The 27,476-nt window shown below is 39.7% G+C and overlaps 1 protein-coding gene across 1 annotated transcript; it reads left to right on the top strand.

Moving 5' to 3' along the window:
- The first annotated feature begins 14,256 nt into the window (after positions 1-14,256).
- ZNF217 (zinc finger protein 217) lies at positions 14,257-24,200 on the top strand. Its single transcript, XM_010156701.1, has 4 exons — positions 14,257-15,637; positions 17,835-17,960; positions 18,849-20,420; positions 24,082-24,200. Exons 1-4 carry the CDS (start codon positions 14,257-14,259, stop codon positions 24,198-24,200), a joined length of 3,198 nt encoding a protein of 1,065 aa, XP_010155003.1.
- The last annotated feature ends 3,276 nt before the right edge of the window (positions 24,201-27,476 follow it).

The raw sequence follows: 27,476 nt of genomic DNA, 5'->3' as shown, positions 1-27,476 counted from the left end.
GGTGTTAATGAAAAGTTTATTGATCCGGTTTACCAGTTTTTTTGTTTCTTTTTACCTTTTGTCTTCTAAAGACTAAACCTTTCCCGGTGATTTATTTGGTAGCGTGTTTCTCCTTTTTTATTTTTTTTTTAAGAGGAATAGGAAGTTTAGAAAATAAATAAATAAGCCTCAACTGACTTCTTAAGCAACAAAAGACGTTGCCAGGCGAGGACAATAAAATTCTGGAATATCTAGAGATTGGATTTCATTCCCATTCCGTGATACCCACTGGACTTTCTGGATTTTTTTTTTTTTTTTTTCCCTTTGGTTGGTTGGTTGTTTCCCACACAGAAAACCTGCAAGCCAAAGTAAGGTCTGTATGTACTCTAATGAGCCATCCCATAAAATGTGCCGTGTGCCTCCCAGGACGTGTTTGAATTGAAGTGTAATAGTTTTGAAGTGGTGGTGAACAAAAATCTTTATGTTGGGTTATTGATCTGCCGATAAAAGGCGTTTGAATTGGAAAACTGTTTAGTTTAGGGGGTTTGTGTGTTTAAAGGTGTTATTTTTTTTTTAAGGCAACATTTTTTTTATTTCTGAAATGACCTTGAGAAACTACATCAGTTTCTAGCAGTGGGTTTGAGGGGGAGGCAGTAGCAGAAGGATCTAGTGAAAATCGAAAATAGAAATAGGAACTGAAGTAGATGCAGTGAAATGTTTTCTTATAGAAGTATGTGAAAAGGGAAGTTTTTGTAAGAATGTGTGAAAAAGAAGAGAGGGAAATAACGCAGTTTCAGATGCAGTGAGAGAGGGTGCATATCATTCTTCACATTTTATTAGGCCCTGAAATGCAGGGGTGATATGATCTGGAAGACAGAGAAGTAAAACGCCTAACTACAAGTTGAATAGCAGGCATTGACTTGCTGACCAATGCTTACATGCTTGGTGGGGGCTGGTTTTGTGTCTGCAAAGGTATCGAGCTCAGTGCTATGACAATGGCTTGCAAATGCTTTAACGCCATGTTTTATTGCTCTTAGGAGCTGCTCTTAACTGTAGGTTTGGGAATACGACTAATACTTTAATTTGTGATGTCCACACTAAGGTTTAAGCGTTTCCTTGGATAATATGAAAGGACAGTTTCAAATAAGTAGGATAAACTGCATTCTTGGGCAGAGGGGGAGGGAAGAGGGAAAGGGTGGAGAAGGGTGGGTTTTTTTTTTTCTTCCCCTTTACTCGTTCTGTAACTGAGTCAGGAATGTGGCTTTGTGATCACTAATCTTTCTGTAACCTTTTTTTTTATTTTTTAATGAGCAATATTGTAATCCTGTGCAAAATATTTGGATTTTGTATCTCACAGCTCGTTCTTGAAAGCAGTATGAGTTTTCAAGTTTTGTCTTTAAGTTTTTAGGATGATGAATATGTAAAACAAATAACTTTAGAAACACGGTTATTACAGTGATTATTGATTGGCTTGGCCTACAGCCAAGTAACTCTTCTGCATGCACCAGAGTTGCTGATTTGAATTCTATAGATTCTTTTTCATATGTTAGCCTTTTTGAATCGTTAAACAGTATATATAGCTATTTAAGAAGAGTGGATCAGTTTTTAGTTAAGGTTGTTCAATTATGTCTTCATCGCTTTGGAGCTGGTTGAATGACTTGACATGAGATTAAGCACAACAAAAGAAAAGGCAGGGGAACAACAGCTGCCTTCCAGTACCAGAGCACTAGTGTGCTTAGCAGTTAAGCATTTTACCTTTTAGTGTTCTGTAGTGTCAGGCTTAAATGTTAATATTTATACTCCTGTTTACAAGAACCTTAGGCATTCCGATAAAACATCAGACACTCGAATCCTGGATATTCGTGTTTTGGGGTGGTTTGTCTCTTGCCTTTTTAAGAAAATTATGTTAAGATCTGATACTGAGGAGTGAATTGATCTCATTAACTTTTCAGACAAAAGTAGCAAGCAGTCACCACTAGTTTGTACTTGTTTAGTTACTGTGTGGTAAGAACTTTAAGGTGTGTCCTTAATGGCAACTGACGATTCTTGCTGCGAAGCCTTGTTTATTTTAGGTAGATGTTTTATACAGAATTTCCAGTGGGACAAATTACTACACTGACTGCACTTAGTCTTTCTGAAGACTGGCTGTAAGCATAAGAGAATAATTTTGCCATGCTGCATTCAGTATATAGTCTAAAATTGAAGCCATTAAGTTTTGCTGTGTATTTTGAGGCTTTTCCTACTTCCTTTGTTTAAACATTCTTAAACAGTGCATATCATATAGGAGTTTAAAACATTCAGATGGCACTGTTGGGGCCGAATTTAAATTTAAAATGAGTACCTACGTCCTTGTTGATCAAAATAGAAAAAACATTTCTTTAAATAAGTGGATGTTTTCTGGTTTTGAATGTGGTGAGGAGGCTATATTTGTGTCTTGTAAACAAAGTTTCAGATTAAGTAGTCTTTAGAGAATGGCTTCCAGGCTTTGGATTAGAGGTGGTTTTTTTTTTTCTGCCTTTTCTTTTTTCTTTTCCATTTTACATGAATAATGTTTGGTGTGTGGTGGTGTTTATTTTTTTTCTTTGTTTTGGTAGGGGTGGGAGAGCAAGATTTAGGGTAGGGCCTAGAAAGAGGAAGATGATAAACTTTAGCACCTTTTATCAGACTGTCTTACACAAAAGGTTACTTCATTTTGTTTTCCCCTTTCATTAGATCACCCTCCAAAAATTCTTTTTTGAGCACTTAGTTGTAATCTTCAGAATCATCTCTTCTTTACTACTGTATTTTAATTCAGAATTAGGTTGATAGATTAATATAATTCTATATTAATAAAGTGATAAGTTGTTATTGTAATAAGAGGGGAATTATTTTAAAAGGGAACTGTGGGTTTCACTTGGACTTTCAAAACAGCAGTTACAATAAACTTCTAGTTACAAAAATCTGAGAGTTTCTAATTAAGAAGCTCTGGTGAAATGTTAAATACATTTTAACTTCCCTTTGTTCTTTGGGACTTTTTGTTGTCCCTACTCTTTCTAACCTGAATCTCGATTTGGAATTCATTGTCCTAGTAAAAGATTCCATACACTGTATATGTAAATACACTCCCTCTTTCCTGTGTTATGAAATGCTGTAACTACCGCTGGCATATGGAAAGAACAGTCCCCCCCCTTCCCTAAGGTAAAATGGGCTAAGCTTTCTTTTCTTTGCAAAAGCTGAAAGAAGAGTTTGACCTTTGAACTCGCCCTCACACTTCCACACTGCTTTCAGGATGATTAAATAACCGAGGATATTTGCCTGTGTCTTATGCTTATTTATCTCACTTAAAATGTTCTAATACTTAACTGTTGAGGTATTGTCTTTAAATATAGCAAGACAGTACATTTCAGTTACAGCAGGGCTGCCATTTGCCAGCTCAGCCCTCTTATTTTTGAGACTCTTGATTTAGAACATCCGTGTTCCAGTCAGATACTCTCTCCACATCTCATAACTACATTAATTTCAAACTTTTATTTGCTTTTAATGACTGTGGGTCATTCCTGATGACCCTTGACCCTGTTTTTTAAGGTGACTTCAGTAACAAAAAGTTTTTCTTTCTAGTGCATTAATACGTTCTGAGGATTCTGCTGACTACTGTATGCATGCTTTTAGAGAGACGTGACTCATACCACAAGAGATTTGCAGCTGAATACAAAAGTAAGGAAGAGGATATGACCCAGCTATGTAAGGTTCTCAATGTGTTGTATTTTAGGGTTAAAAAAACCTAAACACTTTTCCAGCCTAAGCTTGCCAATTTTTTTGTGCACTTCCAAACAGAAAGGTACTCTCCAAATGATTTGCTTCTAGAAATCAACCTTTTTTTCAGTGAAATTCCTAAATAATCTTGTTTTGTTGCTGATGAAAACTTTTTTGTGCCAAACCTGAGTGTATGTCAGTAAGGGGGGAAAAAAGAAAATTAAAACATCTGCTGTTACGAACATATGACTTTGGTCAGAGCATAGTTTATAGCTTATCATAAAGCTAGATATTTTGATTCTTCCTACTTATTTTTTTTAAGGGGTGCAGCAAGTTAAGTGGTATGATAAGAGCAGACTTTCAGTTTCATAGTAAAACAATGTATGTGCTGAGAAGAAATGGCTTACAGATCAAAAATACAGGTGACATACTTTTTTCAAAATACAGTGTCTGAGTTCATTGCAGAAGATGGAATTGGTTATTAAGACTGCCTTGAGAATTTCAAAAGAAAGTACAAGAGGAAATGTGGTTAGAATATGCAGGAAAATCTATGTAGCTCAGTGTGACTTAAAGATTTGAACAGAAACCCATCCAAGTATAAGTGAATAATTGACTGGATAGTGATTTTCTATGTGCTAAAGATTTTATGTAACTAAAAGAATCAAAGTCTGAGTTTGTTTATGCGCAATGGGTACACTTGTGTTTTTCAGCATAATAAAGTGAGTGCAGTTTACCTCTGACATAAACTATGTGAGAGAAATTAGAGGCCCATGTATTGTACTTAGACTTTATCATGATAGTTGAGAACTGACTGGGTGAAATCCCTGGCGTTAGGTCAGCCTCTCTTTCTTCTGGCACACAGGTAGGAAGAGGCAAATTAGTTGTTCTCCAAAGACTATAAGGTTTAGTACATTGTAAGGAAAATCGATGTAAAGGTGTGGTCCAGAGAAGCCACAGTTTCTGTTTAGTGTTGGTTTCTAGTATTTTTCTCTTAAGCTAGTAAAACTGGTAAATGAACTTGCTGCCTGCTTCTTGTCAGTTTCTTGTGGATGCTACTGCTCCTTCCTAGGACACTTTTGGCACCGTGAGGCCTAATATGTTGGATTACATCATCGCATACATCCCTTCAGTCCACTAGTGTGAGATAATGTACTGCTCGGCAATTAAAAAGGTTTAGTCTCCAGCAGCCTATGTGGGTGTCTGAAAGACCTCCCACCTGCATGGAAGAAAGGAGGCAGGTATTTGAAGTGTCTGTTTCTAGCACTTTTCTATTTTAGTATCTTCAGATGCTAGTCCAGGGGATGACTTAAGTAGAAGTTAATGTCTTTTCCCTCAGACTGTGTACCTTTTTCCATCTTTCGAGACTGATTTTTGTAAATACGTAATTGTGGATATGTTTGAAAGTCACAACTTCAAAGTTAGTCCATTTGCTTCCAAGGTACAGGGGTTTGAGCTGTGCTGTGTCGGGTAAGAGGTGGATTCAGGGTTGAAATCAGGTGAGAGCACTAGGGGAAGATTAATAACCTTAGCAAAGTGAACTCTTTGGAAGGGACTACTCTCAGATTCAGGAACAGTAAAAGAATCTCTTTTCCTGTTTTTTCACCTATGCTGCCCAAAGGGATGCAACTTGACTGTAATTGCTACAGAGGAACTTCTGGCTCTTGAGTAATAAGGAATTAAGTCTAATTTGGTAAACTCAGAATTTACCGCTTCTTTGTAGTTGTGGCTGCTGGAGAGACCTAACATCCTTCTGCCAAGAAGTAAAAACAGTCAAATTTGCTTTTAAGGTCTCTGAAAATACCTTTTTTCAAATGAAAACCAAGACTGAACATATAAGGCAGTCTGTGTAAAGTGAGACTGACTCAACAATAAAAATATATCACTCGCTCAACTAAGAGTCTTTACCTGCTGAGGAGAGAACAATAAACTGTTTTGTAAGGTAAGGGGTCATTGCCAGTTTAAGTGCATGTAACTTCTTGATTTAATGAAGTTGCATCATCTTATAGCAGTGGTGAAATGTGTCCCAGACTTATTTTAAATAGGATTGCTCTTGTGTCTTTCAGCTTTTCTGTAACAGGTACTGGCCACTTCTTATTGTCTAAAGTACACTTTGGTTTTGTGGTTCCTGAGAAATTCTGTCCTAATCAGAAGGAAAAAAAAAAAAAAAGGGGGAAAAGTCTGGCTGTTAGAGCAATCCCTCTGAACTTTAAAAGTCAATACTTACTTGTAGCACTTCCTCCTTTAATGCCAAGAATTAGACTCTTTTATATTTGCTCTTGCTCAGTGGAGGGAAAACATGTGCAAAATGATGCAAGCTTATATGTTCTCTGCTTTAAAAGGAATAATTACATCTTTTGATAGAAGAGGCATTCAGTTCACTGAGGAGACACATTCAGCTCATCCATCCTCTGCCAAAACACTTAGACATATAGCCTTAAAGAAAAAGGGACTCCACAGGAAAAGGTTTTTTAGAGAAGGATATCCTTTGTTTCTATTAGTATAGATGTCTGAAATCGGGGGAGGGAGTTTTCCTAATATTGTTCATTATTTACTACTAGTTATTTTCCACTGGAGATTAAAATCCGGTTTGCTAGACTTTGGGGGGGAAAATGACTTGCATGTGTGTCTGTCTTATCTGACTACAAAAGAGCTTTCAAGACAAAATCTTTCTAAAGTCTTGTGGACAAATGCCTGGGTAATACTCTTGCCTTCTGGTGAACACGTCTTACTTTTTATGAATTGTCTTATTGCCATTGCGCTGGAAACCTCAGTAGTGGTGTTAGAAGGGACCGTAACTGAGGAAAACAAAGTAGTGCCTCTCCTAGAGAGGATAAAAAGATAAGCCATGAAAACCCATCTAAGAGTTTAAGTTTAGGTTAACTTTGAAAACTTCAAGCCTGAAGGATGAAGACTAACAAGGGGACTTAAGTCTCCAGATTTAGGGAGTGGAAATTCCAATTTGAGGTCATCTTTTATGTTCTCTTTTCAACCTGAACATCTTCGTTTTGATCTTTCCTTCAACTGAAACAAACAACTCTCTTCCTCCCCTTCCTCCCCCTAAATCTCCATTTCCTTTAAAAGTACCCATGTTAGTTATTTATCAGACTGAACTGTTAATAAACTTTTATATAAAAGTGTTTTTGTACTTGAACACTCAGTATAAAAACATGTGGATGAGAAACAATGTTAGGTGTACTCACGTGCTCCTCCCCTAACAAAGAAATACTGGGAAGTTGTGTTAAAATGATTTACTGTTAAAAGATAGAAGGGAGTAGCTCTTCCCTTCCCTAGAAAGCAATAGAACGCACAGTAATGAAGAGTAAGGTTCTGTCTTCCTGTAATGTTGTGAAGAAAAGCTGACTCTTCTGCAGAATAATGTTTTATCTGTGTTGACTTTTATAGCTTTCCCGTGTTTTAGCTCAAGTCATAGGCAGATGGGCAATTGTACTCTTTCAGAAATAAGGTCACAGTCTATGCAGCAAGTAGTGTGTAGTCTTCCCTAGATTTAGGGGCTATCTTTCCCTCAGACTGGGGTAGAAAAGACATTTCTGATACAGGAAAACACCTTACGGCGTGAGGTGTGACATGTGTATGTTGCTTCTTAAAGAGGTTTAGAGAAAGAAAGGTTCTGGAGAAAGGAAGTTACGTGGCTGCCATAAACCCCCTAACACCTGTAGAGACAGACCTGAAATTTCACGCTGTGGATGTTTGGAAATTTGACTAATGTTTTGGAGCAGTTGGTAAATGAGAACCTCACAGTAACACTTTGCTGACTATATATATAGGAGCCCATGATGGCCACAGCACGCCTGTGCTGCTCATACAATGGAGCTGTTGTCAGTGATGGGTTCTGCAAACACTACACACACAACCTGGGGCGCTATAGGTGCTATCTTGAGAGTTGGGAGCTCTCGAATATTGTTAGCAACGACTTGGGGATGGTATTTCTGTCTAATATCCTGTGTGTGTACTAGGTGTGGTGCAACTGGTTTAACTTTATGCAATTTATAAATATAAGCTGAGTTCAGCTTTGGATCAGGCTTTCATTTGAGAATTGGAAGTTGTATTTTGTTTATGCATGAGCTGCTCAGCCTGTGACCAATATTATACCTGAATATAGATGTGCCTAGACAAAACGGGTTCTGTCTATAAGGTACTCTCTGTTTGTGGTCTCAGTGAGGAAGAAGTGCTGTTAACTGGTTCGTGCTATTTATGTTCATTAGATAGAACTGGAACAACTATTCGCAAAAGTTAAACTTTTAGATTGAAGTGAAAAAAGCTGTTTAAATACCCTGTGGTTTCCAATAAGCAACTAGCAGTATCAAGTCTATTTCATTAGCAATGCCAAGGATCAGCAACCTGTTCTGAGGTATAAACATAATGAGAGAAAAAAATGTTCCATGTAAAATGGCTCAATATCTGGAAGCATGAGGAAAACTGAGGATTATATCTTTTTTAAAAAGTGGAATTGAGAGTTACACAAAATTTTCACAATTCAAACGGACACAGTAAAAATGAAGGTAGTTAATCTGCAGTAGCTGGTGCTCTGGGTTTTTGAGTGTGGGTTTCTCAGTCTCTGCGGGCACTGGATTATGAATGACTTGGAACCTTAGTAGGATAGTGTCAGAAACTATGGGCATCTGTTAAACAGTGATAGCTTTGCTGCTGGCCTTGAATTTAAGGATCTGCTAACAGCTTGTTGAGGTAATTATGTCTGAGTATGTCTTCTAGAGTACAGAAAAGTATCGTGTACTTAATTATAACTCTTCTATTTTTCTCACTTCTGTTTTTAAGAAACTGTTGCAGCAACTAGGTTAACTTCTGGTTTTCTTCCAGTGTGCTTTTTTACAGTTCAACAATAATTTTGCTAGCACAGAATTAACAAGGTATAGTTGGTTTTCCTGGTACTAGCGATGCAGCTTTTATTCCCAGTGCTCTGTAGTGTTTAAAATGGGAAATTCAATGGTTAGACTTTGCTATTCTCTGAAAGGTGTGTCTGGAGGTTTTTTATTACATATTCATGGAAATTTTGAAATGCAGGAAGTAGAAATGCAATAAAATTACGACTGATAGGTCATTTCCCAAAGAAATCTTAGAGACTGTAATATGTAGTCTTTGGTTGTGTAATTTAATAAAAATAAATTAAACTTCTCTACAGGCACTTAATTAAAATTTTCTGTTTTAATAATCCATTTATATGCAGCAGCTTTTTGGTGTGGTTCTTAGTTTGTGTGGCAAGTGCAATGAAAACGAGATGTTCTCATCTGTCCAGTCTTTATTTATGTATGTTTTGTGGTGTTTATAAATATAATGGGTATCGCTGCAAACCTTGAAATATTTGTCTAAAGGCCACATAGCCAAATATGACTCAGTTAGGAACTGAAGTTTTCTAAATGTTCAGGCTTTGGACTGTTGGAAGAATAAAGTGCAACAGATGGCATCCTGCGGTTGGGAAGAGTTTGCCACCCTGGGCAGACCACTGTAGGTCATGTCCGGGGTGCTGAGCAAGGCAGGGACCTCCTGACCTGCTCATTCACCTCAAGGCAGTTGCACACTGAACATGTGGGCACTGGCCTCTGGTGTGAGATGTGTGTTGACATTTACAAATGCATCAGAAGTCAGAATTTCTTGACTCTCATTACGTGAGGAGGGATAGTTATTCTTTATTTTCAACCTTGAGTTAATCTGCAGCAAATTTATCGCTTTTCAGCTGTTGGAAGGAAGGATTTCCTGTTTTGTTCTGTTCCTTTGCTCGGTATCTTTGACTGATACTGTTGCGTCTGTTCTTTTGTGTTCTGAAAGTGAAAGACACCAGAAGAAACCCCAGGTACTGGTTTGTTTGTTTTTTTGAGCTAATATGCAGACCTTCAGCCACAAATAGGTACAGTGCTCTTCAAAACTGCAGGTTGTCTACTTTCCCAAGGAAGCAATAGAGCAGTATTAAGGCAACTCTTGACAGTTTTGCTGCTGCCTGTAGGGTTTTGAATAACAGGAATGTAATTAATCAGCATTTTTGGTCCTCAAATCCAAGGCGTAATAGTATTTTCACTAGTAAGAAAGGTAAGGTTCTGTTAATAATGGATAAAATCTTGGTGTAGATATTTGGTTTATAGTTTTAGCATGTGTTAGCTTGTCTAAACAGTGAGGTGTAAAATCATGACTACTTGTAAAAGCCATATATCTAATCAGGGTGAAATGTGTAATCACCAGATGCAGAAAATAAGACTAGAGCTTTCCAGCTCATCTTCTGACTCGTACTGTTCTTTTTTCTTCTCGGTTTAAATATAACTGTCTAATTGCATCTGCACAGTTTTCTCCAGAAATCCTACCTGCAATTCTTCTAAAGTCTATAGGTACTAGCTCCGGTATACGATGGTATATCCAAGAACAATAGTTGCCTCAACTGCAAATAGGCATTTGAAATTCCTAAAACAGGAATGTCCTGCTCTGCTTTGCAACGCTGCCTAGAGGATGAGCTGTGGCCGGCTCATCCAAAGTGTTCAGAACCTCATATTAAAAACAGTGAAAGCTGGAAAAGCATTCAGCAGCTAACAGGGGTTGGTGAAGGTGTGTAAAGTGCTTTGAAGAGCCATGGTAGAATCATAGACTCATGGAATGGTTTGGGTTGGGAGGGACCTTAAAGATCATCTAGTTCCAACCCCCTGCCATGGGCAGGGTCACCTTCCATAGCCCAGGCTGCTTAAAGCCTCATCCAGCCTGGCCTTGCCTATTGATACCTGAAAAATTTGCCAACTCCTGTTAAACTCCTCTCAAGATCCATGTGTTAGTTATGCTCTGTGTTTATATGTGCAGTTGTGAGGACAGATTTAGTTGTTTTAGACAGCTGAGTAATGTCTGCTTTGATACGTTTATATGAGGTAAGATTGAAACAGACCCATTTTCAAAGGGTTTACCAGAGAAAATATTAGATTGGTTGAAGTAGATTTTTCATATATCAGTGACCAACCTAGAGCCTTCCCTGGATTTGTTCTATTTCTGTCCTTTAAATTCTACTAAATCTTGAGGCATGTAGTTTTTATAAAGCGTTTGTATTATCCTGGGTTAGGTTTGGGTAGAACTGTGTGTGGGTGATCCTTGTTAGAAGGGTGTCTCTTCTGCCCTCATCATATCCCAGAATGCTGTGGAGGCTAGGGGTTTGAGTGTGTATTTCTGCTGGTTTTATCTGTTGTCTCTCTACAGAGACTTAATTCTTGTTGCTCTGTTGCGTGTGTTGCAGTGCTACAAAGTGGGAAGCGTAATGAAGTGTAATGGGCTTTTTCTGTATTGGTAGACAGTAGCAAGGAAATAGGTAATGATGAATCTCAGCAATTCAGTCCATGGGACTTCAGGCACTCTGGCATTTGACTCGGACTTCGTACCCTGGAAGTGCCTCTGGCCTTTTCGTAGGGTGATTCTTATACCTGTTACTGCAGAGCACTTACCTATGGCTCTGAACATAAAGGCATTAAACTCTTGTTCAATTTTTTCATCTCACCTGGGTATTCATTATAGATGTTCAGGAGTCTTTCAAAGTCACTGTTCATTTTTGGTTTGCAAATAAATTATTTCCAGGCAGGTAGTCACCATTTATGCACGTGAGCTTTGCTGCAGCGTGTTACCCTCTTGTGGAAAAGATACCTCCTAAAACTACAGTAGAAATAGAACAAAACAGCAAGTTGAAACATGAAGTAAAACATGTGAACCAGCACCCTTTCATACGTTTTTTTCTTATGTTTTACGGAAGGGGAAGCTTTTCCAATACTAGGGCTTCAAACTTTGGTTATAGCTTCTCCACCTGCCTGTCAGGAGGGAGTAAAAGCCAGAAAGTCAAAACTGAATGGGGAAGGTAGAACGGCAGGAGCAAAGGCGGCAATAGGAGCAATCCAGAAGTGTCACACCGTACACTGAAACTGCCTATTACAAAAGATTTTTGAGTCATTATGTGGAGAGGAAGTGCTAATCATGGCAGTGATAAAACTAAAAATGGGGATAAAGGGTGTGGCTAGAAAAGAGACTTTGGCTGCAGAAAATCTATGTTTTGCTGCTGTCAACCTGTCAGCCAGTGGCTTATTCCCTCTTACACTGTCTACCTTCCCCCCAAGATCCCTCCATTGGTGTTTAACGTAGCAGATGATGAGTCTTTGGCTCAGTCCTGAAACAACCTGGGTTTAAAAAAACTGAGAAACTTCTTGTTACTAGATTAGATCATTGACTAGACAATGAAGACCCTTAAGCTCTGGAGATACAGGAAAATATGGAAGACAAGCAGCTGGCAACAATAATTTTGTGCTGTATTGGCATTCTGGTGGTTTTGTTTATCCATATGCATTGGAGTCCAGGATCTTGTTGTGGTGGTGGAAAAGGAGCTGTTAATGTCTCAAATCAAACCCAAGGAGTATTCTCCGGGCAGGTCTGTAGTGCAGCAAGTGTTTGAGATGTTGGATCTTGGATGTTGGCTGTTCTGTGGTGGGTAAAGGTATCCAGTATAGTTGAAGGCATCATACCAAACCTTAGGTCTTTGGACAGTTGCCTTTTCACTTCAGCAGGTTGAAGGTCCTGCCCCCCGAGCTGCTGCTAGCCACGCTGGTTCTGACGGCTGGGGGCCTTACAGGGGCCTTACCTGCACCCTGGCAAGCATGTTTGGGCCACTGGACTGCGTAAACAGTTCAAGTTCTGCTGGCTCATTTCTACTGAAGTCGTTAAAGATTTAATGGCTTAAGGTTGCTGCCTTCTGCCCGACGAGCACTGCTGATGGGAAGAGGCTGGAGAAGGTAGCCTCAGCTGCACAGACAGCCACATCTTTACCTGCTACAACTGCTTGTCATAAAAATCGCTGTAGCCTCAACTATTTCAGGGTTTTGAATTGAATTGTTACCCTTTCTTTGGCTGAAGTGCAGCAAAATGTTTCCTTTTTTTTTTTTTTTTCCCCAAATAAAAACAAGGCAGAAATGGAAGTTGAGATGAATTTTAAACCCCTACTTTGCCCATACTGTCTTCTGCTGTAAGAGCTATAGAGCATACTGTGTTTTGAGGCATATTAATTCAAGGAATGTGAATAACTGGCCAGCTGTCTCTCAAATAATTTGTGAAAGTTTGAAGTTTGAGTCAAATTTGAATGCATTCTTTTAGAAATTCATGCCTTTGGAAATATGCCTCATCTTAGAATGATTCCTCCTTCCAGTTTATATCATCTTGTATTAGCTTGGTATACTTTTCCTTTATTTAGGAATTTGATTAGGCAGAGTTCTTAACTCCACAATCCTACAATTTGACAGCACAAAGCTGTGGTGGCTATTAATTGCTACTAGCAGACATTATAACCCTTATAGACTTGGAGATCTTAATTGGAGTTGTGATTAACTGTATCATAACCCTTTCTAATCTTGTGGAATCTTAAACATTCACTTTTGAGTATAATCAGTGAAGCACATTTTTTGTCGCATGCAATTTGAAATTAGAAGCATTTCCTTTTAAGTGTAATAGTTGGCCTCTTAGCTGATTTAAATACTAAACCACTGCTCAAGAAACAGTATCATCAGTTTATTTCAAACTCTGAGATGATCTAATTGTACCAGCCCAAAACTGTCACAGAGGTGGCAAATCTCTGATAATAAAAGCTTTGAGTAGTTTTATGAGAGAATAGTTCTTAATGCAAAGATCTGTACTGATGCTCACTGTGTACCAGAGCTGTGAAAGCTGTCTAGTCTTGGGGCAGGGGGTGGGAAGTCTTTTGCTACGCAGCCGTTAGAGAACAAACGGGGAAAGCTTTACTGTGCCTCTGAACACTGGTGCCACGGGTTCGAGGAAAGGTGGCTCTGCCTCGCCATGTTCACTTGTCACGGATTCAGCACTTTATGTATTGCGATATAGTTTCAGCAGGTTTATGTAACTGCGTAAGAGTAGGTTGAGAACAGATAGTAGGCAAAGTATTGCTTTTCTGTATCAGTCCTAATACAGAACCCCAACTGGTGGGATACAGGGATGTTCCAGATCGTACCGTTTTGACTGCAGTGCCTTTTTGACTGTCCCTCATTGACTTTATTAAAAGTATGCCTTCTGAATTCAGAGCATTGGAATGGTGTCTAGCTCTAACGCTTACAGTGTTTGGGACACAATCCCTTCCTTTTCTTTAGAAAACTGACCATTTTCTCTCTTCTCCAGGTGCTGGAGTTCTTTGTGGCACTGAACTGTTGAGTGTGTTTTGCCGGATGCAACTATTTGAGGAGTTTGTACATCAAAACTAAGTGCAACTGACTGTTTCTACTGACTTGAAAAAAACAATCAATAGTTCAAAACCACCTCCTTCCACCGCCGAGTCAACCAATGGATGCACTTTAAGTGATCAGTGAAACACAGATGAACACTGAAAAATAATTTTTTGCTTCTAGAAAAACATCTTTTCCTTGGCCAGAGGTCTTCTAGCTTAGCAGACTTGTAAGCACATGTTGGAGAACTTTGCAAGTGTCCTTATTATGACAAGTAAGCATCCCCAAAGAATCTCAACTTTACATTAAAACACGGAATAGAGACGAGAACGTAGGAAACATGCCAACTGAGTCTCTCTTGGCATACATGGATGAACCGGATGGAATAGCCAGTGATGATGCTGCACAGGAGACTGACGATGCCTCAGTGACAATGAAAGGAACAAACACCATTTCGTACAAAACCTTGCAAGAAAAGTTTCTCATGCAAGCTGAGGGATGCATGACTCTGGACTGCATGTTTTGTGATGAGACTTTTAAACAACCTGAAGAACTTGCTAAGCATGTTTTAACTCAGCACAGGCCCACTCTTTGTGAACCAGCTGTCCTGCGAGTTGAAGCAGAGTATCTTAGTCCTCTAGACAAATGTCAAATAAGAGCAAACGTTTTACCAAACAAAGAAAAGGACAGTGAAAAACTTAGTTGTGAAGTTTGTGGACAGACATTTCACGAAGTTTTTGATGTTGAGACACACATGAAAAAGCATAAAGATTCTTTTATGTATTGGTGTAATGTATGCGGAAGAAGATTTAAAGAGCCATGGTTCCTTAAAAATCACATGAGAACACATAACGGAAAGCCTGGCTCTAAAAACAAGCACCAACAAGGTTCTGAAACCCCCATAACGATAAATGGAGTCGTGCAGGAGCATGCAAGTGAAAACCTAACGTCACCTTATAAAATGTGTATGGTTTGTGGTTTCCTATTTCTCAACAAAGACACTCTAATTGAGCACAGTAAAGTGCACACCAAAGAATTAGTACCCTATACTGAAAGCCTCCAAGCGACTGGTAAACCTGATACAAAAGATAAGTCTCAAAAAGGGGATTTTTTCCAATCATTTAACTTACGACCAAACGTTCCAGAAAATGACGAACAACAAAACCCTGTGAAATGGATACCTCAGCTAGATCCTTTTACCACATACCAAGCGTGGCAGCTGGCCACCAAAGGTAAAATCGCAGTTGCGCGTGGCCATGTGAAAGAATTGAGACGTGAAGCACATGTGGACTGTGATGATTCATGTTCTGATAAAGAAGAACTCGGTGAAATTAGGAAGGGAAAGAAGGGTAGCCATATTCCAACTACGGGGAAGTCAAGGGTAAATAAAAACGGCGGTCATACAGGGAATGGCAACGTATCGCAAGAGAAATTGAAACATCCCGCTGGTGAAGTGCCTTCAATGGAGACGGATTCGAAATTGGCCCAGAATAAGGACAAGCCTACCCACTGTTCTGCATGTGGAAAAGCCTTCAGAACATACCACCAGCTAGTCCTTCATTCCAGAGTCCATAAGAGAGACAGGCGGGCTGATGGTGATGTTTCCAGGATGTGCTGTGATGATATAATTGTAAATCTGGATGAAAACGGAGCAAGCGAACGGATGGAAGTAGGCTCTGAGGATGGATCTGAAGACGGGCTTCCAGAAACACTTAATTTAGGTGAGTAGCGTTTTGAGCGCAGAAATCTGAAATAGCTGTTACTGTATTGTTTAAGAACTCTTTAGAGTCGAAGAATGCATCTTGTCTTTCTCAGTTATCTCTTCGAAACTTGGCCAGAGATAGGAAATGTTATAGTGGGGGGGAAAGGGAAAAGAGAAAAATGAGAGGGAAAGGTTCTGACATGGCTGTTTTGAGATCTTTGAAGTTGTGTTGGGCATTCTTGCAGCTATGATTTGGGTTACTGGAATTGTTGACATAATTTTAATAACAAATAATCTAGGAAAACTCACTCACTGTTTATTTAGCACCCCCTCCCTTTCTCCCCTCCCCTCCATCAATAGTAAGATTCTTAGTTTTACTGGATGCTTTTGGGTGTTGCATATCCCTTTTTGTCCAGCATGTGTTTTTAGAAATAGTATTTCTGAAGAAATCATTGCTGTTTCACTATTCTTCCTGCACCTTGTAAGAAAGGGCAGAAATTGTCCGGCGCTCAATACCAGCAGTCGATAAGACCTTGAGAAGAGCAATTCCAAACTTTTTCAATCAAACAGCAGGTTACAGGTTGTAACTGAAAAGCCAAAGTGTCAGACCAGCGATTTTATGTGGGTTGCATAAGGGCGTGCGTGCAGGCAGGCTGTTAATACCATGTATGTGAGACATCATGTGTGTGAGAAGGACACACTTAAGCCCTCTTCCTTGAAGGGTTGCTAACAGTTCTCTTTGACAGAGTAGATGTGCTCAATCTGTGTCACCCAGGATTAATTCTGCATCTTGCCATGTCTTAGAAACACAAGTGATTGTGAATGATTCCTTAATTGAAAAAGATTGCGTGTCTGGGGACAAAAAGGAATAGCAGAAAGTCTTCTAGCTGATCTAGCGCTCTTGTGTGTGACATGCTTTGAGGCTGCATTTAAAGAACAGACACTTGCATAATCTCAAGCAAAGACGCAACGTACAGAATGTCCTGGCACACACCACTGACTTTTTCCATTTCTGGTAACGTACAGCCCTTTATTTTGCCTCCAGTAACAAAGGAATGGAATTATTACCTAATGTTAACTTGCTTGTTTTGTTTCTCGGTGCCTTATCCTAAAGTACAGCAGCTTTCATTGTGAGATGCTGAGTCATGCTTATTGAGACATGACCTGTTGGTTTAAAACAGCTACGCTGTCTCTTAGCCGTAGCTTGGCCATACTTCGCATTCCCAGCGTAGCAGCTTTCCAACACCTCGGAACTTCAGAGGACTCCATCAGGCTGTTACGTATCTAACTTCTTTGTCCGTTCAAACAGCTCCTAACGTTTGGTCCCGCAGCAGCTTTCTCTAGCCAGCTTTGAGCTGGATGTTTTACTGAGGTTGTCTTGAAGTGTGTTGGGTGCAACCTGCCGCAGAAGTCGCGTTGGTTCAAAGTGTGTGTTCGGCGTTCGCCCCTTTCCTGTTAGTCATTAGGCTGTACTTGCCGCCCTCCAGTGGTAACTGCTGCTGCTTGCGCCTGAGCGGAACCCGGGTTTAGTCTGTGAATCTGTTCCTTGAAAACCTGTCTCGCGGAATAGCAACCCCATCACTTTCCTACTCCCCTGCCTGTCAGAGCGTAAGTGCTGGTGTTTCTAGTGAAAGTTTACTCCTTAAATCTAAGGCTGTTCTTACACAGGCATGACATTCCATCCATTAGCACAGAAATAACATTATTATTACAATTAATAAGAAAATCCATCTTTCTCCTCGCCTTCCTTCCCCAGAACACCTTCCAGTGCTTTGGCACGGTGTGCAGAGCAGGTTTACAGTCTGAATCATCATGCTCACGCTTACTAATTTGAGCAATCCCTTTAAATAAAAGAATACAGTGAGTTTTTGAGATGGGCCATTCTTCATCAGCTTCCCGTATGTCAGAAAAGACAACTTCTTTTTTCTTCTTTAAGACCGAGTTTTGCATCTTGTTTGTTCTCCGGGGCTTCTGCGTTGCAGCAACTAACCACAGTGTTACTTGGCACAGACAGGAACCTCTTTAACTCTTCTGCTCTTTGATTGCTGAGTGTGCAGCGGTACAGAGGAAAAGATGCTTGTAGACTGTAGGAGTTGACAGCAGGTCATCATTCTGTGCTTTCCCTTAATAACAGTTAAGATAGTTACTTGAAGTTTTAAGGGAGGCTCCGAATTTGCTTTTGATCTTCATAATATAGCTGTATTTTTCTCCCATAGAAAAAAATGGAGACGTTTTGGAAAAAGCTAAAGTTAAAAACCTCGGCGCCTCCAGGGAGTGCAGCTATTGTGGAAAGTATTTTCGCTCAAATTATTACCTCAATATTCATCTCAGAACTCATACAGGTAAATGGACTTCACCTTTGGCGGAGGGGGAAGGAAGTCGGCTGAATCCAGTTGGATGGAATGTTTGGTTTTGCTTAAGAAAAACAGAAGTTGCCTTCAAAATTATTGACAACTTACTAAGAACAAAGTTTTCTCTAATGAAAAAAAGAATTACAAATGAGATTTCTGAGGAGGAATAGTTATTTGCATGAGTATAAATCTGGGCTAATTACATTAAGTGCTGTTAAGAATACAATATATTTAAAAATTTTTAATTCTGGTTTTTTGCAGTCTAGCTAAAAGTTGTGGTTTGGTGGTGTTTGGTTGGTTGTGTTTGTGGGGTTTTTTTTTGTTTGTTTGTTTTGTTTTTTGTTTTTTTAAAGCCTATTTTCCAAGTACTAAGTTGATTGTCTGCCAGTTGCTGTTACCTGGGAAAAAGCTGGGTCTGTTTGTCAGATCAACTTTGTTTGCCATAGCCAGGCAAACTCTTCTGTTAATGTATGTCCTTGTTTCTTTTGAAACAGCTCTATTTATAGATGAACTGTAACATCTGTGTTGTTGAATAGCACACTTGGGGTACGATCAAGGGCTACAAATTGTTGGAGTTGACCCACAGCTATACTTCTTGCTTATCTCTGCCAAACATACTGTCAGCTACCATCTCAGTACATAGCCAACGTGTGGAAAATATCTTCATCGTAGCCAGGAGATGTCACTGTAGTTAGTAAAAGCAGCAAGATGTCGATGTTTAAATGATTTAGATGAGTTTGAGAATTATGAGTATGTGGAAGGGGAAAGAAAAGCCTATTTTACTGTTTTGTGGTCTGCATTATTCCCTTATCTTTAATTGCGTTCAAGACTTCACATCAAATTGTGTCAAACTTACTGACTGATAAAACTGTGTTTCAGGTGAAAAACCATACAAATGTGAATTCTGTGAGTATGCAGCTGCACAGAAAACTTCACTGAGGTATCATCTAGAGAGACATCATAAGGACAAGCAAGCTGATAGTACAGCAGACATGAAAGCTGACAGCAAAGTTTCATCACAGAGCCAGGAGGTATTGCTTGCTGCTGCTGGTGGCCAAGAAACCAAAAATTTAAAGAGGCCTTTTGATGGTGCCAAAGATGCTGAGGCCGCCCCACCTGCCAAGCTTCAGAAGGAAGTTCTGGTCTTGAACAATGCGGTGGGCAACACGCCTCTCTTAAGAATCAAAATTAATTCTAGGGAATTGAACAAAGGTTCCATTTGTAACAATTTAAATAGAAGACATGAGAATGTGTCCACTCCTTACCAGGAAAACCTAAAGGCTGACAAGGAATCAAAGGAACCTCAGCACAGTGTTCTTTGTATAAGGGAGAGGAAGGCCTCGGTGACATCAGAGGAAGACGATGTCCAATATGTTTGCGCTATAAAGCATGGAAAAAATGTGAATGATGTGCAAGGGAGCACTGAAAAGCATAAACCTGAAGCGGACTCTCAGGAAAAGCCTTTGGATTTATCTGTTGGATCTTCACGAGACCGTTCAGTGGTTTCAAGAAAAGACCTACCAGTACCTAGCACCTGCCTGTTTTGTACTTACAGAACACTTTACCCAGAAGTCCTTATGATGCACCAGAGGCTCGTGCACAAATACAATCCTGACACCATTAACAAAAATGGCTGTAGAAGCAAGGCTCCAGCTAAAGCCAGGCGGACTGGATGCCCTCCAGCTCTGAACGGGAAAGATGTGCTTCCTCTGACTTTCAATTCTAATAAGAATAAGGCTTTTCCATCTATACAGCAAAAAGTACTGCAAACAGGGAAACCTAAACAGTGTCACCCCCCACAGAACAAAGTCCCACTCTTCACAGTGATTGACTCCAGCAGCACTGTCCCAAGTAACCTCAAGTCTCATAATCAGCAAAGTAATATGGGAGCTCAGGCAAGTAACTATAGACAACCTCAGCAAGAAATGCACTCTGCTTCCAGTATCTCCTCAGTGTTGGACAGAGCAAAAAGATCTGAATCAAAAGTAAAGGCTCTGAGTGTGTCAGCAGTGTCTCAACCTGGTCTAGTCAGCAGCAGCACGAATGGGGCGCTCAACTCCCATCCAAGTGAATCTACGTGGGCTTCTCCTCAGGGAAGAGATCCGAGATGTATGAGCAACGTCAATCCAGATTACGGCGAAACACCTTCTAAACGCATGAAACCCAGTCCGTTAACTGTCGAACACGTTGACTCTCCAGTGGCTAATTACAAAAGATACGAAACAAGCAGATTTCACGTTGCAAACAGATACACAAATCTGCTACCTCAGGAATGTTCTCTCACCAAACCTGCTTCCTCGGCTTTGCCAACCAGACAAGGGCTTCTGAATTCCAATGATGTCGATCCTCATGCATTGACTGTTCTCAAACCTTACGAGCCATATAGCTCTGCATCACTTCACAGTTCTCGTGGATCTGCCAATGACCAAGTAGCCAGCTCTGCAGTAGAAGGTACTGTATCTCCTTCCCAGTTAAATGTCATTCTGCCTTACAGAGGAAGGTGAATGAAATGCAAATAAGTGTATACCTACCCTGAAACAGAGCATGAAGCTGTACTTAGTATTTCACCAAGTCCAGTCACTGTTTGGGTTTTAAACTTAAAATCCAGGCTCAGCAAACTCCTGGCTTGGGGAATTAGGCATGGAAGGTCTGAATTTTAAACAGGGATTTAAAGTTCCTCAAGTTGCCTGCTTCCCCCCTGCCATGGTTGTCTGATAGCAAACATGTATTGTTTGCTCATCAGAGCACTCCAGACATACTAACTAATCCAGGCTATGGAATGAGCCTTTCTGCTTAATACACAAGAAGTCCTGGACCATCTGGAATATTAATAAAACTGCTTTGAGGGGGGAAAAAAAAAGGTCACCGACAATTGTTCCCTTCAGTTGCAGAAAAGGACAAATCATAAAACTGATTTAAATCTTATACCTCTGTTCTTCAATGGGATTTTGTAATATTCAGTTTTTAGTAGAAACAGAATACTTTGTTAAATCAAAACAATATTTCTGCTATTCTAATTATGTGTCTCCTTGCACTGAGTTGTAATGCTTTGTGGAAGATTCTGGGCCTAGCAGATAAAAATTTTGTGATGTATTTGGAAAAGCTTGGTACTTTCATGAAGTAGATGCTTTTAGTGTTTAGCTCTTAGTATTTTCAGAACTTAGGAGGTTGGGGTGAAAAGATGTTGGGTGGTATTTAATCAGTTGTCTCACTCATAGAAGATTACATTTATGCCTTTGAGCTGAGGTCAGTATGGACTTGGCTGTAAATACAGGACTTTGAATTTTGAAAGGAAGATGCTGTTACAAAAATGAACAGTATGTGTGTGCTATGTAGTCTTACAGTTCTGCTAAGTTCTGAAACTATGTGAATACTCCCATTCTCTGGAAGCAGTAGGATTATTTTTCTGAAGTAGCTTGGGTTCGTAACAAGCAGGGATGTGTTACCTTAGGTCAAAGTGAACTGCAAAATACTAAATCTGCATGTACTTAACGTGGCAAAAAATGTTTTTGCGAACTCTGTTTTGGTTTTTGTTTGCTTCTTTTGAGGTTGTGGGCTTCATAAATATTCAGGCTTGCTAGTGGGTTATGGAAGGATGAAGGAAAGTGTTACAGTTCTGTGTCCAGTCCGGATAGGGAGAGGACAAAGGAAAAGCCAGCATCACAGTTGACTCAGTGAAGTGGTTGTGAAATGGAGTTAGTTCCTAGTTTCATGAAGAGCGCTGCCTGTGGACCACGAATTGCTGTGAGGAATGTAAAATGGGCACTAGGTTATGCACAGAATGCAGAGGGACAGGCAGAAGGACAAATGTTGTTGCTGCCTTTTGATTCCTAGTGATCTGAGAGAATGAAATACACATGCAGGATTTTTCTGAGCGCACAAGTCACGAAGTTGTGGGATTTACAGTGCTTTGCAAGGTGCTTTTTTTTTTTTTAATGAATGGTTGATAGCAGCTGAGAGCTTAATGTGCCATCTCCACATTCGTTAGAGGCCATGACTGTCCTGAAAGGGGTAAATGATGCTAATTTACCCTAATGTGACATTGCTATTGAGCAAGCAGAACATTCAGGGCTTTGAGGGAATGCTCGATGGTTGTATAAAACCCTATTAATTCTCATGAGAACAGGAAGGGGGAAGTTAAAAAGTCTTGCAGGTTCCACCAGGTAGAGAAGAGTGGCGGGTGCCCCAGGGACCAGGTGCTGGGCAGTGTCTTGCTCCTTTCCAGCATTACTGGATGCTGGGGACAGGGCAGTTCTCTTATTTGGCCAGTACTCTTGGTGAGGTTGGCCTGTTGCAGTAGCAGTTGACTCAATACTGTTTGTAAACAACGGGATCCACCTTGTTCTTCTTTTGAAAGTTCCACCTGTCTGCCAGAAAAATCTGCGATAGGCTTTTTCTTCCTCTTCTTAGGTCCAAGCCTGGAGACAGTAGCATCTAGTCAAGGGCTTTTGTGTTTGTACAGGTGTTTTTTGTTATTTAGAGCTCTCAAAACTATGGCTGCCGCTAATTGGGCAATATTGTTGTCATGGAAATAAAGATTTCACTGTTTTCTGTTACACAGTGCTGTCTCAGGGCAAGAAAAGCAACTTTTTATGGATGTTAACCTATATTGGAAAGACTTGTGAAACAAGACCCCCTCTGTGGGTTTTCTTAACTTCAATAAGAGCCCCGTGCAATAAAATGTAGGCTTTTAAGGCTAATTTCCTAGTTTTCCAAACATTCTGCTCAGAAGTACCCAACACAGACCTTGATGGTAGTTTGGGAGGGTGACAGGAGCAGACAGGCCAACTTCTTACTGTTGGTGTGGGTGGAGACAGTGAAGATGAAAGTGGCTGCAAATGCTTTTCGTTAAAAAACTAAGTTAAGTACAACTGTGGATCTGAGAGCTGCAACTCCTCAGAGCTGTGTTTGGTAAGGTACCGGATGCAAAGTGCTGCAGGTGTAGACCTGCAGGTTTCTGTAGACTTTTTTTTTCCCCTGAACTGTGGTGATATTACACAACACGATGTCAAAACCTTTTTTAAGGGCCTGTGTGCCTTGTGGCAACATTATTTAGGTTCTGTGAACATGTTATGTCGCATGTTAAATGCAGGATCAGGTTGTCATGAGAATATGTTCCACTTGGCAAACTTGATTAAAGCGTGATGCCTCCCGTTACTGCTTGTAAGCTCTGCCATTCCCTGCTGCCCTGAAGAGACAGAAACGTTCTGAAACCACTCAGTTTGTGTTATTTTCAAATTAGTTGCCTTTGCAATGGCAACATGCTATCAAGGATAACCTGTTGGCTGATTGATCTGGCAGAGGCTGCAAATTAAAGACAATTGCTCATGACACACTCCAATGGCTTTGTAGATTCTGTTGAAATATTAATTTAGCTTTGCCATTTTAATTTAATTAAAGCTTGCCAGGTTTTTTCAATGCTGCATTTAAAGCTTTCATGGAATATGGATGGCAGTGGGCTTTTTGGATCCTGTGGGAGTAATGATTCTTGACTTTTTTCCTTAATTTTATGAAGTGTTTTTGACTGCTCGCTTAAGCTAATAAGACTTAATATGGAACAGGCATTGATTTCACCTATATAAATCTGGATTAGTGGTCTCAGATAAACATGAAATTACCTGTGTACTAGACTGAAAATTGCTTAAACAGGTCTTCAAGTAAATGTATGTTAACACTCTTTGAAGTGTCACAATTGCCATATAATCTACAATAGCCATAATGCAGTGTACCCGTTTCCCCTCTCAAATACCTGTATTCAGACAATTTTCAAACGCACAGAAGCTGGATCTGCAGGCATCGTGCCATCGAACGTCCTGCAGCACTTAAACCTTAAAAGGATGCTGTGGGATGAGTTAAGCAAAGGTATTTCTTTCCTGCAAATACAGTGAGGGAGAATCTGGAGAGATGGGTATCACGTGTATACAGCGTGGAACCAAGTTGCTAATATTTGTCATTCCTCTTGTGTTTGTTCTGGAGATTTCATATCATTCATTCATTTCTGAATTTCATAGAGTCTTGTGGTAGGACTAGGGATATCTTGTCTTGGTATGAATGCCTGAGCAATTCCATTAGCAGGCACTAATTCTAACTCCTCTGAATTCCTTTTTGTCAGGAAGTAGAACCGTGCCCTACCAACACCTGCGTAGCGGCGCGCTACAGAAGCGAACCTACGAAAGTTTGGAAAGTTTCATCAGGAGCGCGGGCTTGCCGCCCGGCGACCAGAAGAATTAACCCTGTCCTGCAGGAAAGGGTAAACGAGCCTTTTGTACTACTTGTTACTTAAACGTTGAGTTATGTACTCATTGCTGCCTGGGGTGACGAGGGGTTGTGCAAGTCTGAACCAGGACAGCTGGAAACACCAACTCCCCCTCTTACCAAGTGAACAAATGCAGGTGTAGCAGCAACCCTGATTTTGAATAGTGCTGATGGCTTGCATAACAAGCACGTAGATGCTCCTTTTCTGAAAGAAATGGAAGGGCTGACAATAGATAAATATGTTAATTGGTTACAAGACCAGTGGGAAGCCCTTAAGTCAGTACATGGGGGTGGGGGAACACTGTGTGGAGAACTAGAAATGAGAGGAAGTGGCTGTTATCAGAGTTCATGAATCTGATGAGGTGTTACATTTAGTCCTTCCTGAAAATGTAGACATTACTCATTTTACAACTCCTGAAGGTTGTGAGGATTGCCTCAAACGACAAGACTCCCTTTGGTGGATTATTTCATAGGGAAGTAAGGGTTTCCTGATAGCTCCTTGACAGTTTATCTTTGTGTACTGGAGGGGTTGTTCCCAATAGTTTTTCCTTTGTTTGACTGAAGGGTGGGTGTAGCCTCTTAGGGAAACAGGTCAAGTGAAAAGAATTAGCCTGGGGTTCGGAATTCCCGTGCTTCATCTCTTCAGTTCTGTAGCTGTATCTCAGAATTTAACCCCCCCCCCCATTGTGTTTGCAGCATTCTTAGCTGCTAAGGAGATAAGTACTCTAGAAGACTATAAATATGTTTTTCAAACCCAGAGCCACAGATAATTTTCCTCATTCAAATTTGAGGAGATATGTCTTGAATGCTGTAGCACCTGGACCAGCACGCACTATTTTACACAAAAATTTTTCCATATCTGGGGAGCAGCTAGCTGACATCTAGTTGACAGCTTTTAAAATGCTTTATTTCTTGATATTCTTATCTTACTGCTTTTATTATCCCCCCACTAAGCATATTTTGGTCTAGTTCTGCTTTTTTAAAGCTAACTCAATTTCCTGCCTGTATTTCTACTTGGGGCTTGAGTATCTTCAGAAGTAGACTTGATTGCTAGCCTTTAATTGGCAAATAGAAGGCACAGACCTTATATGGCAATATCAGTTTCTAAATACACTTAGGCAAGGGTGTGGAAGAAATTCTCTTTATGTTTTAAAGCTAGTCCTTGGGGGGGGGGGGGGAAAAGTGTTGTACTCTTTTTTATAGTTGCTTACCACTTTTTTTTTCTGCTTTTCTCCCTAGGTCTAAGACACAAGTGCATGTTCTATGGAGCTACACTTTGCAATTCTTCCCTTAAGAAAAAATGAATAGTGAAAGCTACTGAATTAAGCTGTGATTGTACTTTGTATAGAAACACTACAGTTTTATAATACTGGTTCTGTTAACATTTTGTGCCAAATAGCCATAAAAAATAGATTTAGCAGTTGGTTTATGAAGTTGTGTGAAGAATGTATATCTTGTTGACTTTTGAGTATTTTTCATTAGAATTAATTGACCAAATATTAGGTAGGAATTATATTTTTACATACTTGAGCGCTGCTGAAGAGTTTCTTTTTGAAAGAATATATAATAATTGCACCTCAGGTAAACTGTAAATAGTTGAACTCCTGTTGGCTTAATGTTCCTTTTTTCTTTAAGGTGAAAGTTTCTCATCTGTTTTTTTCTGTTGAACTATGTTAGTTTCTGAAACAACTTCCAAATATTCTGTCTGAAGCTGTCTGGTTAATCCATGTTGTGAACATCGGAGCAACGGTGCTGACATTATGCTCATCTGCCTTGTATACGTTAGGACCATAATTTGTTGGAGGGATCTGTTTCCCCGCGGCTGTTGCCAGCGTATTTTTAAATGCAAGGATGAGGCAATACTTGACATTTGGATTTCACTATGGCGTTCCTGAAATACGGTTGGATTCTTTGCTTGGCGTTGGTTGCTGTTCTTCAGAGGAGCCTCTTAAACATCTCTACCAACGTACAAGATTTTACAGCAGAAAATACCTAGGACTTGCAGGAGAACTGATGCTAATTGAAATGTTTCAGATGTTTAGTTTTGTACTAAACTCAGTACAGTTCCATTTAGAGGAAAACTACTTTGCACCTTTTGTCCAGACTGTAAAGTCACCAACAGACTTGCAATATGAATACGGGATCTACAGACTTCAAAAGGGATGTGGCTATGGTGTAGCCTGCTTGACTGTGCTTGGAAGGTTCTTGATGTCGAGTTTTTAGCATCTACTGGGTGTTTGAAATATGAGAAATAAACTGTTAATGGGAGAATATATTTTATTTTTTTGTGAAGACGACAAGAGTTTTTTCTAATGCACACGCAGTTTAATTTTTTTAAAGGGAAGATGGCCAGTTACCAGCCATTGAAGCAGAATTACTGCCTATTTTGGCTTGTGTTCCTAGTTGCTTCTCATAAAGCCTGTAGTTAAGAGTTAATTCCTTTTTTACCAGACTTCCATATATTTTAGTAAAACAAAAAATAATGAAAAATTTTGCACTGTCCATTTTGCTCTCCTTCCTCATGCAGCAAATGTAAAATAGCAAAACCTGGAAACTCTCTTGTTTTTTCATTATGCAACTTGAGATGTTCCAGTTGTATGTCTTAGTTCCTGTATATGGGACCTATTTTTAATGTCTCTGTAAACTGGCGATGTAATGAAGTGCTGTGTATCAGGAAATTGTACACTATTTACCTTTTTTCCTGTTCATAAGCTGAGCCATATGTACATAATCTAGATATTTGTTTTCCTAGTTTTGCACTTTTATAGCCTATTTTTTGAAGATGAATCCACTTGGAAAATTGTTAATCTATTTTTTTGCGTGACCTTTCAATGAGTCTTACAGAGTGCATGTTGTAACGATCATCCGTGTACCTTACGAGGTTCTGTGAAACTCTACAGGACTGGTTTTTAACATATTTTACCAAACAGACCTAAGACTTGTTTTTAATCTTCATGCTGATACAGTTTTCCCCCAAGGCTTTTTTTTTGGTAGGTGTCTTGGGGTTGGAATGGAAAAATGGCCGTTTGGACTCTTTGATGGCAGCACAGCCCTGTCCTTCAGAATACACTTTGCCCATCAGTATTAACTATTGGGATACTACTGTTTTTTTATGTTTCTTTGGAAATAACAGTACATATATAGAGGTACAAATTGTTGATTTTTTGTTTATGTATTTATTTCATTCCATTTTGTTTAATTTTAATTGTTGAAACCAGAAGTCTTCAAGCAGTAGACACACATTAATTTAAT

This window comes from Eurypyga helias, unplaced genomic scaffold, assembly GCF_000690775.1.
Source record: "Eurypyga helias isolate BGI_N326 unplaced genomic scaffold, ASM69077v1 scaffold20438, whole genome shotgun sequence".
Taxonomy (NCBI): domain Eukaryota; kingdom Metazoa; phylum Chordata; class Aves; order Eurypygiformes; family Eurypygidae; genus Eurypyga; species Eurypyga helias.
Note: the sequence above shows the minus strand (reverse complement) of the source record. Positions and strands in the feature narration are given on the sequence as shown.